The sequence below is a fragment of the Panthera leo genome, chromosome B4 (genome assembly GCF_018350215.1).
Source record: "Panthera leo isolate Ple1 chromosome B4, P.leo_Ple1_pat1.1, whole genome shotgun sequence".
NCBI classification, from domain to species: domain Eukaryota; kingdom Metazoa; phylum Chordata; class Mammalia; order Carnivora; family Felidae; genus Panthera; species Panthera leo.
The window spans coordinates 59,437,953-59,458,987 of record NC_056685.1 but is presented as its reverse complement, the minus strand read 5'-3'; the positions used below and the strand labels follow the sequence as shown (position 1 = coordinate 59,458,987).

General features: G+C 39.0%; 1 protein-coding gene across 2 annotated transcripts in view; it reads left to right on the top strand.

Moving 5' to 3' along the window:
• The window catches only part of ITPR2 (inositol 1,4,5-trisphosphate receptor type 2), a 485,618-nt gene that overhangs the window by 336,613 nt on the left and 127,970 nt on the right, over positions 1-21,035 (top strand). For both annotated transcript variants that reach the window (XM_042946117.1, XM_042946116.1), the window contains exons 44-45: positions 495-590; positions 2,624-2,746. In XM_042946117.1, coding sequence (XP_042802051.1) covers positions 495-590; positions 2,624-2,746 — 219 coding nt within the window. The remainder of the gene's footprint in view (positions 1-494; positions 591-2,623; positions 2,747-21,035) is intronic.

The following is a 21,035-nucleotide window of genomic DNA, read 5'->3' as shown; positions in this document are numbered from 1 at the left end:
GTATTTAAAACACCCTTTCACCAATATTTAAAATATTCTTTGTAACATACCTCTCATGATTCATTATTTTTATTTCGTGTTGACAATGAAGTAAAGCATTCTATTTAATTTATTTTTTGTTTTTATTTATTTATTTATTTATTTATTTATTTATTGAGAGAGAGCATATGCGTGTGCACATGTGCAGGTGAGCAGGGGAGAGGCAGGAGAGGGAGAGAGAGAATCTTAAGCAGGTTTCATGCTCAGTGGATTCCATGACTGTGAGATCATGACCTGAGCCCAAATCAAGAGTTGGATGCTAAACTGACCGAGCCACCCAGGTGCCCCTAAAAACATTCTATTTTAAAATGTTAGTTAGCCAAATGAAATTAGCAGTTTAAAATTGTGTTTATTTTTTAAAAAATGCTCCTGGTAATGTCAATCAAAACAAATGCAGGGATTGTTAATCCATGAAATAGACTTTTCATGTGCATTAACTAAATCTGTATCTCTAGAACAATGCCTCCAAGCTTTTGCTGGCCATCATGGAAAGCAGACACGACAGTGAGAATGCGGAAAGAATTCTTTTTAACATGAGACCCAGAGAACTGGTAAGAAAACTTTTGAAACTGTGCTAATAATGTGCATCCAAAAAGGGACAAATTTGTAGTATGCATGTCATGAAACAAGTCTAGTGGCTTTCACTGCCCTACCAGGCATGATGGCACATCACAACCTACCTTTAAAAGTAACTCAGGAGTTCCCATGATGCAAAAGACCTTTGTGATTTGGGTCCTTACTTCATTGGTTTTATCCACTCTAGGCACTTTTCTTTTAAGTTTATTTATTTTGAGTGAGAGAAACAGATAGAGAGTGCATGAACAGGAGAGGGACAGAGAGAGAGAGGGAGAGAGAGAATCCCAAGCAGGGTCCATGCTGTCAGTGCAGAGCCCGATGTGGGGCTCAATCTCACAAACTGTGAGTTCATGACCTGAGCCACAACCAAGAGTTGGACAGTTAACTGGCCGAGCCACCCAGACGCTCCTCTAAGTACTTTTCTTAATCAAACTGTCACAGTCTATTAAACTGTCTGCAAATGCTTTTTGCCAGAAAAAAAAGCAAGTTTTCTTTAGTTTGTGTATTGGAATATTTGAGAAAGTTATGTGAAAAATGTTTGTACTCCTCGAAAATTTTATTTTTATCTCTTTCTGAACAATAAGAATAAAACCAATTCCTTCTGTGCTTGTTTGTATCATTGAAATGTTACACCATGCTTGGCCTAAAGAAAATTATCTGAAGACTTGACTGGGGATTCCACAGAGATCATTATTGTAGAAGTTATATTTTCCTCCTCGCTTGTAACATAAAAATTATGAAGTAATATCAGCATGCTTTAAAAGCACTGGGCTTTTTTTTTTTTAATTTTAATTCCAGTATATTTAACATACAGCGTTATTTTAGTTCCAGGTGCACAATATAGTGATTGAACAATTCCATGCATCATCCAGGGCTCTTCACGACATGTGCCCTCCTTAATCCCCACCACCTATTTCACCGCCCCTCCCCCACCCCCCCCCCCATCATCTCACTTCTGGTAACCATAAGTTTGTTCTCTATAGTTAAGAGTCTGTTTCTTGGTTTGCCTCTCCCTTTTTGTCCTTGAAAGCATGGGGTTTCAAAAGCATTGCTCTCTCTTTAATAGTGAGGAATGAAGTTGAGGAGGGCAGATAAAAATGTAAGATACAGTTTTATTTAACATATATTTACTGAGAGCCTCATATCTGTAGGTAGTGGACTAAGAGGACCAAGACATTCTCTATTCTTATGGTTAAATGGGGCTAAGAGTTACATGTTCATTCAACAGCAGCAATGTACAATAGCCCTCTGCCTACAACACCTTATTCTCAAGATCCACTTCCTTCTTGTGGCCCCCCATCAGTCTCTTGCCTGAGTTCATGTACCTACTGTGTGCTCACTAGGTGCCTCACACTTAGTGCTGCCGTAGAACTGTTGTGTTCACCTCTTGATGTACTGACTCTCCCACTGGACAGTAAGTTCCTTGAGAGCATATACTGTGTTGTACCCACTGTTGGGTCCTCAGTACAGAGGACGACGTCCAGCACCATTTGTCCCTGTACCTAGTGGAAGCTTAATAAATAATGGATGTGTCTCAGGGTTCTAGAGTTGCCTAATTCATTGGAACTTTGGCATTGTCAGTATTCAAACATCAAAGCAAAAATGTTCAAGGAAGACAGAAAATATTGTTCATGTTTATTTAAATAAAGATGATTTCTAAGGCCATTTTCATTTATAGTTCTTTCGTAGTTTTCAAGTCTTTGGAAGTGTTCCAGTTTTTAAAATTTTTTTATTTAAAAAAATTTTTTTTAATGTTTATTTATTTTTGAGACAGTGGGAGACAGAACGCTAGTGGGGGAGGGGCATAGAGAGGGGGAGACACAGAATCTGAAACAGGCTCAAACCCACGATGCAGAGCTCAAACCCACAAACTGTGAGATCATGACCTGAGCTGAAGTCGGATGCTTAACCGACTGAGCCACCCAGGTGCCCCAGAAGTGTTCCAATTTTTCATTATACCTCATAGACAACGTAAAATGCCTGTTCTTCCTATTTGTTTTTTTGATAGGTGGATGTGATGAAGAACGCCTATAACCAAGGATTGGAATGTGACCATGGGGATGATGATGGAGGAGATGACGGTGTTTCCCCAAAAGATGTTGGACACAATATCTATATTCTGGCCCATCAGGTATCACATTTTATGTCCAATATTATTTTGTTAATCTTAACAGTTGTGTTTTGTGCCATGGCTTGTTATATTTTCATGTTCTGGTCCCTTCATTTCTTCAGCACCTGCCCCCTTGTTCTGGGCCAAGGAGAAGAAAATGCTCTCAGAATGCCCAGTTGTGTTCCGGGAGTTATGCTAGGGGCTGATCTACAAGAAAATTATACTTGCCACCAAAAACTGCTGGGCCAGGAGGGAGGAAACAGTCCCAGGTCAGAGCCTGAAAAATAGGAAAACCATGGCAACTAACGGCAGTTTGAAGGAGAGAGGAGGAGAGGCTGAGAAAATAGAGAGTGTGAAGGAAGGGGGTATGTTCAGGTCTAATCAGGATAAACCTTGAGGATGGCTTTTGGCCTCTTGGAGTCGTAGGTTGGCATGTTTCATACAGAAGCTGTAAGTATCAGCCTGTAATTAGTTTCCATTGGACTTCTAACAGATATTAGGCTAAATTTTAAATTCTTTTAGAGGAACCATTTTCATTTTATAGTACCTCATGAAAATAGGTGCTTAATAAGTGTTGTTTGATTAATTTAATTTTATTAACATGAAGATCAACTTGAAATTTGCATCTTCTAACACAGATTTGTTTAAAAGTTAAAAATATTGAATGCACAATGCCAATTTGATTTTTTCCATAGTAGCTTCTTTTTTTTTTTTTTTTTTTTTTTTTACAGGTTAAAGTCCAAACTTTCTGGACTTTCCCAGTCTTTCTCTCCAGTCATTTTCTCACATTGTCAACCTCTCCCTCTTCCTTCTTCCCATACATCTTAACAGTTAATTGAACAGACATTGGTAGATATAAAGTAAGATCCTGAGTACATTTATTTATTTTTACTTTTTTTATTTTTCCAGTTTTATTGAGATATAATTGACATATACAGCACTATGTAAGTTTAAGGTGTTGAAAGGTTGCTCTTTAGACACTTCTTGCCCTTCTCTTCTTTGCATAACTATCTAATATACGTAAACTTGAATATAACTTTTACAAAAGATTCTGGGAAGGTGTCACATTCTAGGATATATTAACAAAAGAGGTTGCTCTGTTTTTTTTTAATACATTTCAATCACTGACAAGATTTTTGGGTCTCTCATAGTATAGCAAAATGCATATATAGAATGGAAACAGGTAAGGGCAGATAGATTATAGCTAGAAAGACAAAAGAGGATTTTAGGTATTGAAGGATAAAGGACGGAATGAAGGGCAAGTTGAAGGAAGTAGAACACAGAGGTTTAGGATGTGGAAAAGGTGTTTTTGAGAGAAAGAGAAATTCAGATAATAGGAATTGAGTCAGTCTAGAAAAGGAGTGACTAAAGATTGAATGTGAATGGAAAGAAAAAAAATCACAGGCTGAGAATGAAAATCAAATTGGCTACTAGAATGAATAGAGAAACCTGATGGCCCAACATGGACATGGGCAAGGAGTTATTTCACAAGCTGTAGCATGGTGGAAGGAAAACAACAGGGAAGAATGGGCGAGAATGAGCAGTGAAAATTTTAGAAGAAGGAAGTAGAGGAGTCCAGCCACCCATGTGCTCTTGACTGAAGGCTAATTTTGCTCTGTCTGGAGAGGCTGTCCCCTCTGCCCGAGTGAGCAGTTACACGAACAAGTCCTGACCTTGCAGCCTTTCAATGGGAAATGAACAACCAGACCAGCTAAGGCAGCCTTGGAACCAGTAGAATGGCAGATGTTTGAACCAATCACCCAGATCCATGAAGAGGAGGTTTAAAAATGCAACCTCAGATTACCAGTATGATGTATGTAATAGTAAAAATGTCAAGGTCAAGAAGAGACTTTTCTAGGTCAGTTCATTTTTAAGCAGACTAAGTATAGAGTAGAGAATACAAATTTTAAAAACAGGCTATGGGGGATGTTGAAAAGAATGAAGAATGAGAATAAAGAATGCAAGAGCTAGTCACAGATTGAAAGGTAATGACACAAAATACAAACAATGTTAAAAGCGAACATGGTGCAAGGGTCAATGGTCTTGATGGATTTAAGTTTATGACAGTTCTTGAAGAGAATAGCTTAGATTCAAAAATTATGGTGGAGTTGTCCAAAAGTGGGAGTTCAGAAGTAGTAAAAAAAAAAAAAAAAAAGGGAACAAGGGGATAAAAACAACTTACTGAAACAAAGAGATAAAATTACAGATGTGAAAATGGCTTGCATGGATATGTAGAGGTTTCTCAATTTCACAAAACCAAAACGTTGAAAAAGCAACAGTTTGCAGAACCAAGATGGTACAGTGTGGATATACATAAATGAAGCCCGATTTCAGGAAGAGGGAGTACATCAGAGGGGTAAAGGGAAGGAGATTCGGAATTGCTGAACACTCTAAGCCTTGTGATTAAATTGTTAGGAGTAAATATGAAATGAGAGTCCATGCACATTCTTCTAGGAACTCAAAACGGGGTAGGAATGGCAAAATATATGGAACGGGGTATGTGCAGCTGACAGTGTCGGGTTACGCAATTGTCCTCTTAGTTACAGTGACGCAGAACATTGTTACCTTATTACTTTTAAATGCATTCTCTTGGGTGACTCTTCCCACCATCTTTTAATGAAAAATTCAGTTTTCACTCATAGAAGAGAATCCTCTGTGCTCTTTTGATCTTTCCACAAGTGACTCCTTCAGCTTTCTCTAGGCTTGGATGTTATATTTGGTTAAGTGCATTATGAATCTGTTACCCAAACAGCTCCCTCACCGAAGCACAAATGCAAAGAGCAGGGGGTGTATACTTGGCTTCAGGAGGAGCCATGTAGCTGTGCTCCAAGGGTTTGGTGGAGCCCAGGTTTCACTGCTTTCATTGTGGACATGGAATTATTTGCCTCCTGAACACTGATGACCATGCAGATTGGTTTCTGCCTTTGCACAATTCAGTAATTCTAAAACCAAGGTTCAACTTCCTCCTTGTTTTACTATAATCATCTTTTGTACAGACAGTTTATTTTGGTGCACTGAGACTTTCAATTTTTGTTGTTATTCTTTTCATGGTATTGAGGTAGTTCTGCTTTTCTGCCATGACATCCTTTTTGGCCCTTCCTGTGGTTGGTGTTACAAGAAACAAATAATGCTTCTTGTAAGTGTCTTGTCTGATCTACATAATACTATAAATACATCAAAAAGGGAATTTCTTAAGTTCTAATACTATGGTGTGTGCAGAGAATTTCCTTAAAATTCAGCTATGTGTCCTTTTTGATTTTCTGTCCTCCACATGTTCTCCTTACGCATTTCTGTCTCTTCTTTCTGCTGTGGTCTTGTTCTTTTATATTTTGCTTTCTTCCTGTTCCTTCTCCCATCTTTCCTCTCTTTCTATAGAATAGTCACTACCTGCAATCTAGGACATTCTTCAGTGCTTTGTGTATGTTTAACTTGTATTAAACCATATTGCTTTTCTGATCCCATGTAGCAATTTCTGTTTTTTGTGTCTGAAATTTTTTTTTATTTTATTTTCCCCCAAACCTTATTGAGATATAATTGACACATAACACTGTATAAGTTTAAGGTGTATAATGTGTTGATTTGGCACATTTGTGTGTTGCAAAATGATTACCACCAACCATTAGCTTCATCTCATTGCATCATTATTTCTTATTTGCTGAGAACATTTAAGGTATACTCTCTTGGCAACATTCAAGTATATGATACAGTATTATTAGCTATATTCACCACTCTATACATTAGATCCCTGGAACTTGTTAATCTTATAACCGTACATTTGTATCCTTTGACCAACATCTTCTTATTTTTCCCACCTCCAACCCCTGGCAACCATACTTACACTGTTTCTATGAGTTCCACATTTTTAGATTCCACATGTAAGAGATCATATGATATTTGTCTTTCTCTGACTTATGTAACTGAGCATAATGCCCTCAGGGTCCATCCAGGTTGTTGCAAACGGCAGGATTTCCTTCTTTCTTAGAGCTAAATAGTATTCCATTGTGTAAATATATACACCACCACCTATGTTGTTTCCATATCTTGGCTATTGTAAATAATGCTTCAGTGAACATGCGAGACCTTCTATTTTAATACCTACCAGAACTAAGATTTATATGGAGAAACTTCTTTCTGTCTCATGAGGCAAGAAAGAAGGGATCATTATAATTGGCTATATGAAATTATTATTATTATTTTTTTTAAATATTTTTATTTATTTTTGAGACAGAGAGAGACAGAGCATGAGTGGGGAAGGGGCAGAGAGAGAGGGAGACACAGAATCTGAAGCAGCCTCCAGGCTCTGAGCTGTCAGCACAGAGCCTGATGCGGGGCTCGAACTCACAGACTGTGAGATCATGACCTGAGCTAAAGTCGGATGCTTAACCAACTGAGCCACCCAGGCGCCCCGAAATTATTTTTAAAATATAGGTTTTAAAAGTTTTAGTAAGCATTTCCCTATGTCACTAAATGGTCTTTGAAAACATAATTTTAATGTGTGCATAATCATTCATCATTTGAATGTACCATAATTTATTTAATCACTCCTATTGTTGGACATTTAGATTTCTAATGTGTTGGTATTATAAATTATGCTATGATTAACATCCTCATACATTAATCTTTGTCTGCTACACTGATTACTTCCCTAGGATAAATTCCAAGAAGTTTAATTACTAGGTCACAGGATAGGAACTATTTTATGGTTATTGATGCATATCATAAAATTGTTTTTCACAATGTGTGATGGTATTAATTTTACTGAATCCTAAAATTACTACCGTTTAAAAAAATATTTGCCAAACTTACAGTGTTTGGAACATAGTGACCACTCCGCAAATGTTTGTTAAATGAGTTAATCAATTATAGATGAAAGGGGATCTCATTAAAAAAAATTTAGTTAACATTTATTCATTTTTGAGAGACAGAGAGAGACAGAGCATGAGCAGGGGAGAGGCAGAGGGAGAGAGGGAGACACAGAATCCGAAGCAGGCTCCAGGCTCTGAGCGGTCAGCACAGAGCCCCATGCAGGGCTTGAACTTACAAACCGTGAGACTATGAACTGAGCCAAAGTCGGACGTTTAACCGACTGAGCCACCCAGGTGCCCCGAAAGGGAATCTCATTTTAATTCACATCTTTTGGATTATAAATAAAATGGACTATCTTTTAATGCTATTTGATATTTCTATTTTCTGTGAATTATTTGAAAATGTGTTTATCCATTCTTCTGACAGCGTCCATTTTTTGTTAGTGAATTTTAATTAACAGTAACAAATCTTAGTCATAGTAGTTATATCTACTTTTTCCTGATTAATTTGCTTTTTAATGTTTTTTTTTTTTTTTAACGTTTATTTTTGAGACAGAGAGAGACAGAGCATGAACGGGGGAGGGTCAGAGAGAGGGAGACACAGAATCTGAAACAGGCTCCAGGCTCTGAGCTGTCAGCACAGAGCCCGACGTGGGGCTCAAACTCACAGACCGCGAGATCATGACCTGCGCTGTTTTTTAATGTTTTAATGATAGGTTTCTTTTGCCACGTTGAGATCTCTTAAACACTCACCTAGATTTTCTTCTGGTATATAATGAATTCAGTTTTGTATTTGATTATATAATCTTTCCATGTCATAATGCAGAAATAATAAAAAAGTAAGTTCTGATGCTAAGTTATCTCTGAAGATACAGTCTCAGATTTAGTAGTAACAGCAGTCCATGAGGACAGGGTTTATAGGAGTCATGTGAGTGTGATGTAGAGCATGGGTCACAGAGACAGCTTTAGCAGAAGAGGTCAGGGCCAAATCGAGACCACCTTCATGGTCAGACGGGGCATGTGACTGAGTGCTGAGGGAGCAGGTGAGGCTGGGACAGTCTGGTGATCCTCGTCCAAAGCAGGCAACCATTACTCACCTCTGCTGACTTTCCAATTGGGATTGTAGGCCCTAGATTTCCACTTCTTTCAACATTTCAACAGAAACCTGAATTTTGAAATTTTTGAAAAATGTAAAATCTTTTAATTTTTAAATTTGACAACTCATTCAGTATTAAAAAAAAAAAAAAAAACAAAACATGAGCAGTCCAAACAAAGCTCGCCAGCAAGTGGAACGTAGCCCATAAGCCATAGTTTGCCACTTATGGAAAAGAGGATCCAAATTTCTCATTTATTCTTCATTCAATTGCATGGATTTCTTGCGTGCTTACTCGATGGCAGGCACTGTGCTAGATGGTAGGAGTACAGCAGTGGAAACTAAGAGATCAGCTCTCAGGGAATTTACATTCTGACTGGGAGCAATGAAGAGTAGACAAACCAGAAAGACAGGAGAGTGTGATATAAGCTCTGTGGTGAATGAGAACAGGGTGTGATGAAAGACAGTGGTGAAATGCCATTGTAGATTGGGGATCAGGAGGGTTTTCTCTGAGGAGCTGAAATTGAAGCTAGCTCTAAGTGAGAAAGCTAATGCCAGCGGTATGAAATGGGGAGGGTGGGGGACATCCCAGAGCAGAGAGTGGCTTGAAAGTGGCAATGAGCTTGGCGTGTTTAGAGGGACAGAAGATCTGTGAGACTAGACCCTCAACCAGCTGTTAGCACTCAAATATTATAATAATCACGTACAGTGCACCTAAGTCTCCTTTATTATAAGATAGTCATTCAAGAATATTCATTGAGCACTTCTTACATTAGGCATCGTTTCAGTTGCTAAAATGGAAAGATGAATAAAGATGCCATCAAGGAGCTCGCAGTTAAGAGCTCGCAGCTCTAACAGGGGGATAGATAAATCATAATTTAATATGCTTTTGTTAAAATGGAAGCATGCACAAAATACATTTTCCCTAGGAGTCAGGAGAGGGTTCATGGAAGAGGCAACACTTGAACTGAATCTTGAAGGATAGATAAAGGGGGAAGACATTCCATCAGAGGCAACAAGTTCTGCAAAAATGCACCATAGATATTTTAGAGGAAGGAACTTCTTTGGGGAAAATTGGTAGGGCTCTTGTGTGATAGCTGCTCATGTCTTTATAAGAAATGAATTGTAATCATTTGAATTAAATCAACATCTTTGATAACTGTGAAGACCTTGATTATAGGCGTTTAACAAATGTATGAATGAATGAATGAAAAATGAATAAACGAATGAATTAATGATTAAGACATGATGTACTCTAAAATGTCAGTGTTTATAATTTCAGTATTATAATTAAAAAACTGAATAAATGTAATTTCTTGTTATCATCATCATCCTTATCATGATCAAAACTAATGATAAATGTTTCCACTGGAATATAAATTCTGTGTGCACAGGCAGTATTTTTTTTCTCATCCTGTGCCAGCTACACCTTAGCATATAGCACATACTCAAGATGAGTTTGGGGGAATAATTTCTTGCAAAAATGCATGCAGGCTGATATTATTTTTATGTAATACAGGTACTATGTAGGATTAATAGAAATAATCCTACCAAACTGGTACTAGCTTTCTGGGAGCCAAGATCTTATTCAACTTTGATGGAGTTTTTAATTCTGTAGATCACCCTTTACCAATCATATCAGCAAACTCTACATAGATAGACACAGCCATATAATATTTTCCAGGCACTTTTCTTACTTTTGTTCATGATGCCACCTCAGAACTAATAAAATATCTCCTTCTCTTAAAACTCATTTTAGTACTACATTAGTTTTTCTAAGGTTTCAAATTGAGATGGACTTACCCCATTTCTTAGATGAATCCAACCAACAATGATCTTCTCTTTGTATTGAATTCCTACAGCTGTAATGTTCACCCCAAACTGCATACATACTTTCATAATAGCCTATGCTGTATATCATCCTAGAATTGTTCTTTGTTTCATATGTGTAGGTCTTGGCTACTTAATTAGTAGTAGATTCTCCAAATCGGGGCACCCATGAGGCCTCATTTAAAAAAATGAAAGGAAACTTTCCACAAAGAAAAATATCTTGGGGGAAAATACTTGACATATTAGATTTAAATCCTTTAATGGGCACCTACATATCTTTCACCAAGCAACAAAGACTCTTTGGATTACTTCCACTTACATGACCTCTCAAATTCATGGTTAATGGGAGTAATAAAAAATGCAATCCAGGAAATGGATTGAAATTGGACTCTCTAATTGTTAGTTTGGTGTAAGGATCATGAAGCCAAGTTCAGTGGAAGCAATTATTTTTCTGCTTAACATTTCATGTTTGGTAGATATGTATTTATTTCTGAGCGACATAATTGTTATGTTACAGCATCAATCTGAATTCTAGCAACTTAGAAAGCCTTTGCCATATCTTGGCTCCTTCTTATGTCTGCTCTGATTTCAACCATATCCACTGAATTCAAAGTCTAATAGGAAAGCTGGAGATATCAGGCAGGGGTGCTTCTATATGTATTTTTTTTTTCCATGCAGAAAAGTACATAGCATTTCCTAACATATTTTAAACGCTTGGATTGTTACACTGCCCCCAATAGAAGACAGTATCTCTTTCTTTCCTTTCAGGAGAGAGAGAACGAATGGTAGGAATAGTCATGTTTCAAGGAATAGGGTTCTTAAAATTTTTTTTAAGTTTATTTATTTACTCTGAGAGAGAGCGAAAGTGCGAGTCAGGAAGGGGCTGAGAGAGATAGATAATCCCAAGCAGTCTCTGGACTGTCAGCGCAAAGCCCAAACTGGGGCTCGAATTCACGAACCTCTTGATCATGACCTGAGCCAAAGTTGGAAGCTCAACCAACTGAACCACCCAGGCGCCCCTTAAATCTTTTTTATTTTAATTAAAAAAATTTTTTTTAATGTTTTATTTATTTTTGAGAGAGAGAGAGAGAGAGACAGAGCGTGAGCAGGGGAGGGGCAGAGAGAGAGGGAGACACAGAATTCCAAGCAGGCTCCAAGCTCTGAATGGCAGCACAGAGCCCGACGCGGGGCTCAAACTCACAAACAGTGAGATCATGACCTGAGCTGAAGTCGGACGCTTAACTGACTGAGCCACCCAGGCACCCCTTTATAAAAATTTTTTAATGTTTATTTATTCTTGAGAGAGAGCGAGAGTGGGGGAGGGGCAAAGAGAGAGGGAGACACAGAATCCCGAGCAGGCTCCAAGCTCTGAATGGCAGCACAGAGCCTGATGTGGGGCTTGAACTCATAAGCCGTGAGATCTTGACCTGAACCAAAGTTGGACACACAACCAACTGAGCCACCCAGGCACCCCAAATCTTTTTTTTTAATGTTTATTTATTTTTGAGAAAGAGAGAGAGAGAGCGAGAGGCAAAGAAAGAGGGAGACAGAGGATCCAAAGCAGCCTCTGCACTAACAGTGAGCCTGTTGTGGGACTTGAACTGGTGAACCTTGAGATTATGACCTGAATAAGATCTTGACCTGAGTGAGATTATGACCTGAGCTGAAGTCAAACTTAACTGACTGAGCCACCTAGGTGCCCCTCAAGGACTAGGATTCTTAATGTTACGTTATGCTGAAGGAATTTGCTGGATGTCCTGATAGTCCTCATTAATCCATTTTCTTTTCCTTAAGTATTTGACCTCAGAGCTGCAATTGCTTGAGCTATATTCATTTTAAGGGATGCGCATATACATACTCTAAGCAGCTAAATTTTAATTTATACTGAAGTGGAATGAAATGTATATATTACTCAGACTACTTAAAATGTTTTCCTTAGAGACTTTGCCACTCACCTCTTTGCAATTTCTATTTTGTTATGTTAATATATAGTAATCAGCATTGCTTCGTTTACTTTATTTGTAGAAACAGAAGGATGGGTTTGTAATTGGATACATAACTTCCATCTTTAATATCTTTGAAGGGTTTTAACTGATTTACAATTACTTCATCTTTATTATTGCTTGTAGTGCAGAAAGTAGAAAACACAGCTGGGCTTTTCAGCTCACAGAGGCACTTGTAACTCAGTAATATGTTGGCTAGAATATTATACAAATAGCTTAGTTGTTATTCACCCTCCATTTTCTCCATTAGCTGATTACGTCACTCAACTTCTCTGACTTTACCTTTCTTGTCTATAAAAATCTGAGGGGTATCCATCAACTGTGTTTCCAGAGTAAACTTTCAGAGACTTTTATGGACACTTAGAGAATAGTTGGACCATGATGGCTCTTTTACCGGATTAGATTATGTTTTAAATAATGTAACAGAGAAACTAACCAGCTCCTGGATATTTACATATTTATTTATACCTTTCCTACTCATGAAAGGAATCTGAGGTCAAGTAAGAAATGCACTTGTATAATTAGATTGTTAGAATTCAAGATCAAAAGCCCTGAGAAGGAAAAGGAATCTAAGTATGCTAAGGGTCTTGGCTGATATTCTTACTGCTTATCAGTAGGACTCTGAGCTTCTTGGTAACCAAGAGTGAAAAATCATGTGCAATACAATTAACATCTTTACAGTTCGTTAATGGCCAACTTTTTTCTGGTATTTAATTCTAAAAGAAAACTATGTAAGGGCATAGGACAGCATGGTAGATGGTGTTTTCTAAGCAGTTCTACAGAACACACCAGATTTTATACAAGTGCACAGAGCTGTTTTTCAGTCTTCGGGGATGAATAATGTTCAGCACTTCTGAGTTACAATCAAAAGTGAGTATAAATAAACTGGAAGTATTTACAGTACAATAGTCATTGTGAAAGTAGATATGTAAGGTCACTTCGTAGAGAGACTTCGATAATGTAGAAACTTTCCAATATGTAAACTTAGTAGAAAAAAACCTTTTCTAATGTCAAGAGATTATTTTACTAAAATCGCAGAAAATGGACTAAACTTAATTGCCCAGCTACATGAAGAAAAACTATTGTTAAGTCTTGGCAGCAGATATGTAGAAATATAAGCAACTGAAGGAACTTTGCCTGAAAACTTAGCATAATTGTAAGTTTTCTTTTCTAAAAGAAATTCTTTCCAAAAAAAAAATTCGGGATCAACTATTTTCCCCCTACCAAAAGATATTTTTCTGTGTTGCCTTCACAAAGCAGTTTGAGGTAGTAAAATGCATGATTATTAACTAATGCTACTTTGAGCATTAATTATTCTGTGTTTCTTGGCAACCAAGGCAAAGAGAAATACTTTACATGATTCATATATAATGCAAAAAAACAACAACAAAAAGCCACTCCTGTTGATTATTGGTGTAGCACAAAATTTCTTTGCACTTAATTTTAAGAGGAATTCATTGAGGGAACTCTCATGTAGTAATATTAATTTTTGGTGGTGTGACAGAGGTTGGGATTAGCAGGCCTTTCTCACTAGTATAATTTGGAAATAAAAAATGCCTCTCAGACACCAAATTAAAAAAAATAAATAAAAATCTTGCTGTATCCTGTTGCCATACATTCTCTGTAGTAAAAAAAGTAAGCAGATTTTCAATTAAAATTTTAATGTAATATAAAGGTTGAAAATTTTTCGATCAACAGCCCATGCGTCCAGCATCTACATGGAGCCTGGTGCACAGGAAGTGCTCCATAGACATTAAGTCTCATCAGAATTCCTTTCATAACTTTCCCCAGCTAAATTCATTCTTAATTCGTTCTTTATTCAGTGCATATTTACTGGTTACCTGCTGTAACCAGGCTCTGTTCCGTGCTCGGGATAAAGTAGTGAGCAGACAGACGAAAATCCCTCCCCTCAATGAGCTTGCATTCTCATGGGGATAGGTCTCTCCTTGTGACTACATCATTTGCTCCTTTCGGGGGCAGATAATCTACAGGTATCATCTGTGCCATGGACATGAAGATTAAGGTGTGCAAATGAGATATAGTCTCTACCCTCATGAAATTTACCATTCGTTACAGGGAGACATAAAAACAATCACAGTGTGGCAGCTCCTGTAGAATATGTATATCTGGAGTGCCCTGGGGTGTCGGGTTAGGAGTGGGCCTCGGAAAGTGAGCTGGTGGCAGAGACAAGGGAAGAGCCAGAGGAATAGAGAGAGAATAATTTCTTTCTATACTCGATCATTCCATCATTTGCTCAGCATTCAAGCATGAAAATCTGCTTCTCTAAAGCCCCTAGTCCACTGGGCCATTACTCTGCTCCCTTTTATACCAAAACTTCTCAAAAGATTGTACACAATTGCTATCTCCAATTCTTCTCTTTCTCTTCTCTCTGGAATCCATCCCTGCCAGGCTTTCATCCTCAGCATGGCACCAAAACAGCTCATGGTGAGGTCACCAGTGACTGCCGTCTTGTTACATCTGATTTGTTCTCATTCCTCATCTTATCTAGCCTGTCACTAACATTTGACACAGTGGGTCACTCTCTTCTTTTTGAAATAATTCCTCCACTTAGCTTTCACACAGCACAGTTTCCTGGTCTTTCTGCTTCCTTATTGGCCCTTCTCAATTTCTCTTACTGGTTCCTATTGCTCTCTCCTGCTTCTGTCAGAAGTGTTCTAGTCAGTGTGTTCTAGGACTCATTCCATGGATCTCTTGTCTCCTCAACTGACACTCACTCCGGAGATAATCTCATTCAGTCACGTGACTTTAAACACCAGCTGTACCACAATAAGTCCCAAATTTATATCTTCGGCGTGGGCCTCTCTTCTGAACACCGGACTGGTACATCCAACTGCTTGTTTGAGATCTGCATCTAAATGTCTTTTTAGGCATCTCACACTTTACATATCCATAATGGAACTCTAGATTTCCCAGTTTTTCTAACTCTGATGCAAATCCAGGCACTGTGACTCCAGAACCTGAGCTCCTTATCATTACTTTACCCCGTCTGTTCCTGGGTGTTCCCATTGCACACTGTGCTTACATCTATCAGTGAATTATTGTGGCCTATTTAGTTGTTTGTCTTCTCTTCTGGACTCCGAATTCAGTAAAAGCGGGTGTTATGTATTATTCATGAATGTGTTGCGAAACGCATAACATAATACTTGTGTTTGATATGACAAATACTCTTGATTGATTAAGTGGATGAGTGACTATTACAGTCAACAAGTGAGCGCCATAGATGACTTAAAAGGAAATAGCTAATCTTGGCTGGAGTTACTGCAATGGGCTTTGTGGAGGGGCTGATATTTTAGATGAATCTTACATATGGATGAGTTTTAGATAGGCAGAAAAAAAGTGAGGAGGGGGGGTTCTCCATCATAGGGAAAGAATGAGCATGAGTAGAGGAAATATTCACCATAATACGTATGCGGAGGTTAAATGCTCTGGGACATTACATTAAAGGGACAGAGGAAACAGTGTGGTGCCGATGTGAGAAGTAGCAGTGGAGGGCACATCTTAGCAAATTCTAGAGGGCTTTAAGTACCAAAAAATAATTAAGTGTAAATATATATTGAAATGTGACATAACATAAATTTCTGCTAAACTGCTCCTTAGGGTACTTAGTTCTTATTTATGGTGCCATAAAATTAATGAGATATTAATGATCTTGTAGAATGCTGAAACAATAACACAAAAACAAATGGCACAGAAATCTGCCTTAGAAGGTATCCACTGACTCAAAAGTATTATTACAAGTCTTAAAAAGATCTTTTAATGATTGTACTTTTATTCATGCACTAATTCATACCCTGACATTAAGCAAGTGTTTAAAGATAAATCAATTAAAAATGAACCCAAGAGAAAATATAATTAGTGAACACATGAGCCAGTATAAAAACATTGACATCAAAGCACTGAATAATATTCTGGGCCTGCATGTTTATACACGTGCTTGCATGTATCTGCCTATGCATATTGATTAACTTGTTTTTCTAGCTAAAACATAAATGTAAGAAAGATAAACTATACAGCTGACACTTTATTCTGAAGACGCATTGTAGAAGTATAAGACAGGATGGCATGAGAGAGATCCAAATAATACCTTTTAGTCAGTAGATCCAGTTCTAGAACATATTAAGCTAGTATATGAAAACAATTCTCTTCTGATTTAAGAGCTGAGAGACTCATATAGGGATGTGAATCTTACTAGTAATGTAGTGAGCTTGCTCAGCACTTGTGTTTTGTGGCTATTGGTACATTCTGAATTTCAGAATTACTTACAGAGGCACAGAAAAATGACAGACCATTATAACAAAATCATTCTGGAAGATAAACTGTTGGGCTAAAAAGTCAAGTTTCAGAAGGGGAAATAGTTATCCTCGGCCAGACCAAAAAAGTCCCCCTTCTACGTCACAACCAAGTAGTTATATGAAATTATACAGCGGGGGAAATTTCTGGAAAGTCCCTTGTTAAGATTTATGTTATTGATAAAATAGAATCATTTTTAGACATATAAAATTGGTTGGTTCAAAACCTAGCTTCTAGAAACCTATGTATGTGTGTATCTATTTCTCTATGTTTCTATCATTTTAACATCTTGTCAGCTGTATGAGACCCGCAAACCATAAATATGCGTTACATTTATAAAGAGTTTGCCGACATTTTGCAAAGGGTCCCATAGTAAATATTTTGGGCTGTCTCTGCTGTAGATACTCAACTTTGCCATTCTACTGTAAAAACAGTCATAGAGAATACGTAAACAAATGAGCATGGCTGTGTTAAAGTGAAACTTCACTTAAAAAAACAACAGGTGGCAAGTCCGATTTGACCCATGAGCTGTAGTTTTCCAAACCCTGCTTTAGATGATTTTTACAATCTTCACAGTCAAAAAGTTTCCCGTGTGTCCCACATTTGAAGTGTCTTTATGCACGGGGCGCCTGGGTGACTCAGTTAAGTGTCCGACTTTGGCTCAGGTCGTGATCTTGTGGTTTGTGAGTTTGAGCCCCACGTCAGGTTCTGTGCCGACAGCTGGGAGCCTGGAGCCTGCTTCAGATTCTGTGTCTCCCTCTCTCTCTGCCCCTCCCCTGCTCATGCCCTGTCTCTCTCTGTCTCTCAATAATAAATAAAAATGTGAAAAACGTTGAAGTATCTTTTTTTTTTTTTAACGTTTATTTATTTTTGAGACAGAGAGAGACAGAGCATGAACGGGGGAGGGTCAGAGAGAGAGGGACACACAGTATCTGAAACAGGCCTCAGGCTCTGAGCTGTCAGCACAGAGCCCGACGCGGGGCTCAAACTCACAGACTGTGAGATCATGACCCAAGCTGAAGTTGGACGCTCAACCGATTGAGCCACCCAGGTGCCCCAAACATTGAAGTATCTTTATGCAGAAGAATCAATAGGTCATGTGTTTGTAAGTATTTTTCATGTTTATATTTATAATGTTTAACTCATTTTGTATGTGAGTGTAACACACACACACACACACATAGAGAGAGACATAGAGTTTCTGACTGGATAAAAGAGAGCACACTGGCCATTCTTTCCTTCCATTGCTATGACTCTGATTTCATTGTTCTGTGAACAGTGAGATTTTGATCATAAATGAGAATTGACTAAGCAATCGACGGGGCAGACATATGTTCATTCATCAAATTGAGCAAATGAATGAATGAAGTATGAAACAGGAGTATGCATGAATCAAGTAGCAGAAGCAGAAGAGGGGAACAGGAAGGCAGAAGCAATTGGAATGAGAGAGAATTAGGGGTCAAACTTGAAGAAACTTAGCTGGGGAAAAATGTAGTTTTCTGTTTGCATCTGATATACAACTTGGGACAAACTGTGTGTTAAAGTTGAGGTCAAAAGCAGTGGTTCTCAAATTGTAGTGTGCCTCAAATTCTGGACCCCATCCCCAGAGACTTTGAGTCGGTCTGGGTCAGAGCCCCAAATTGCTTTTTTACAATACATCCTGGATATTTTTACTCGAGTTGTCTGCAGGCCAAAAAGTTTCAAAAAAGCTACTCCAGATTTTCTCCCTCCTCAGCTTCCTTCCCTAATTGTCTGAGAGCCTGATCACCTGATCCAGATACAGCTATTTCATTTCATTCCCTTCCTTCTACTTTTGTGCTTTCCACCTTCCAGATATCAGGCTAATTTGATTATCACCTAACTTTCGTTTCTGTTAAACCACCCTTTCTCAGAAATTATAGGAATTGATCTTTGCTATTTTGTAATAGGAAGAGACCTTTTAAAAACTTGCACCAAAACAAATGAAAACCATAACTCTTTTGTAGGCAACTATTCCTTGGCCCTATAAGGCAATGTGAGAATCCCAAGCCTCCTACTGCTTTACATATAAAGTCTCTAATGGCCAAATATGAAGAGAAGGCCAGAATGTCGGGCAAAAGAGGGAGAGGGACACAGATGAGGCTGAGGAGGTAGGCAGGCAGGGTCAGGTCCGGAGGGTGTGTAGATCTTGGCAAGGAGAAGCCATCACCACCTCCTTAACCCAAGCACTGCTGCATCCCTGGCCAATTTAATGAGTGGGAAAGGTATGAGGAGAGTGGGAATCATGTGTGAGTCTTGGATAACTCCCAGGTACAGAGTTGGTGGGTGAGTAGATGATGGTGCATTTCACAAGATTGGAAATAGAAAAGGCTTGGAGGTACAGTGTGGAGAGGAGAAGCCTGGTTCTAGATCTTTGGTATCTGAGAACCTAGGGGACATTAGGTTGGAGGTGTACAACGTGCAGTTGATTACATGTACTTGATTCTCAGAAAAGAGAGCCAGGCTTGGAACATCGATGTACAGAGACGTTAGTATAGATGCTGTTGGAAATGGTGGGTGTAGTTGAGATTTTGCCAACATTTTGCAAATGTCCAGGAAGAACCACTGGAAAGAGAGGGGTAAACCATCAAGAACAGAACCCTGAGGGCATCTGGGTAGCTCCACCAGTTAAGCATCCAACTTCAGCTCAGGTCACGATCTCACCATTGGTGAGTTGGAGCCCCTCATCAGGCTCTGTGCTGACAGCTCAGAACCTGCAGCCTGCTTTGGATTCTGTGTCTCTCTCCCTCTCTCTCCCTCCCCTGCTCACACTCTTTCTCTCAAAAATAAATAAACATTTAAAAAATGTTCAAAAAAGAAGAGAATGGAACTCTGAGTAATATCACACTTTAAAAGAAAGGACGAGGAGAAACCTGCAGAAATGGGCTGAGAATGAGTGGTCTGAGGAACGGGATGTGAACGTGAGGTAGGACGCAGACTCACAAAGGGGAGGGACCAGGGGCTCCAAAGAATTCAACACACAAGGTGCAGCCATAAATCTGATTCCGGGATTTGGCACTCAGCAGGTCACCAACAGTCTTACCAAGAGCAATCCACACTGAGTGCTGGGGGCCCCAAATGGGCAGCAGCAAACGGAGGAGGCTGAATGATTACTACCTAAAAAGTAGATACACTCCAAAGTGTACATTAGAGTCAAAGGAGCAATGATTCAAAGCACCTCAGCCAAAATGTCCCATTCTGACCCCAATCTTATGCAGAACAGAAGTGAAATATTAGTTCTAAAACATGGAGGGGAGGGAAAACAAGGTATAAACAATGGTGCCATTACAATTCACTGTTGTCCCGCTGAGCAACTTTATTGATAACCCTCAATACACTACAGTTACTCTTCAGAAGAAGTGGTGTGTGTTTGCGGGTATGTGTTTGGTTTAAAACGTCCTCCAAGATGTCCTAAGCCTCCTCGTATTTATCCTTGCTTTCCTTTCAGCTCCGTGGCCTTACCAAAAAAACAGTATCAGTAAAGGGCCAATAGGAAATACTCACAGGTTCCAGTTTGCAAAAGCACATCTTGTTCTGTCAGACGGGGATTTGTTTTAGCTTGTACCCACCCTGGGTGGTGCTTCATGGCTCTCATCTGGTAAGACGTGCTCTGGGATCGCAGCAACAGTGCTAATGAAATGTCAGTGGGCTTGGGAGCTGCAGTGAGGCCTTCCCGCTCTGACTGCTGAGACGGAGGCAGGAAGGAGAGGCGCATCAACCCTCCGGAAGCTCATTAGGGCAAGGTAGGGCTCGAATTCAGACAGCGTCAGCATCAGGCTCTAAATGGATGCTGCAAGAGGGCCCACAAATGAGCTCCAAAAGGAATAAACAGCATACCTCTTTATAGCTTTAACAGAAAACAATTTATTAGGGCAAGGTTTCCTTGCAGTTGTTCCCCTCCGTCGCCCCTAATTTTATTGACTGCATCACAGATTCTAGAAGTGCCTCATATTTAACTTGTTTTTAAAGTTGAGCACTCCCACATGTTCCACATTGACACAGACTGAGGAGAAGTTTTCCAAAGCAATAAATTGAACACACTTATCAGGAAAAGATCAATGCTTTGGTGTTGGTGGTGACAGGCAGCCAGGCCCTTGCTAGCTTCCCCCAAGGCCCTGACATTCTCCTTTCTTCTATGTGGCAATCTGAGCCCACTGTGGCACAGGGAAGCTAAGTCTTGAAGTCCTCATCTGTCCCTCCCGAGAGTTACTCTGAGCTCTCTTTCTAGTGAGTGGCATGGTTCTTTAACC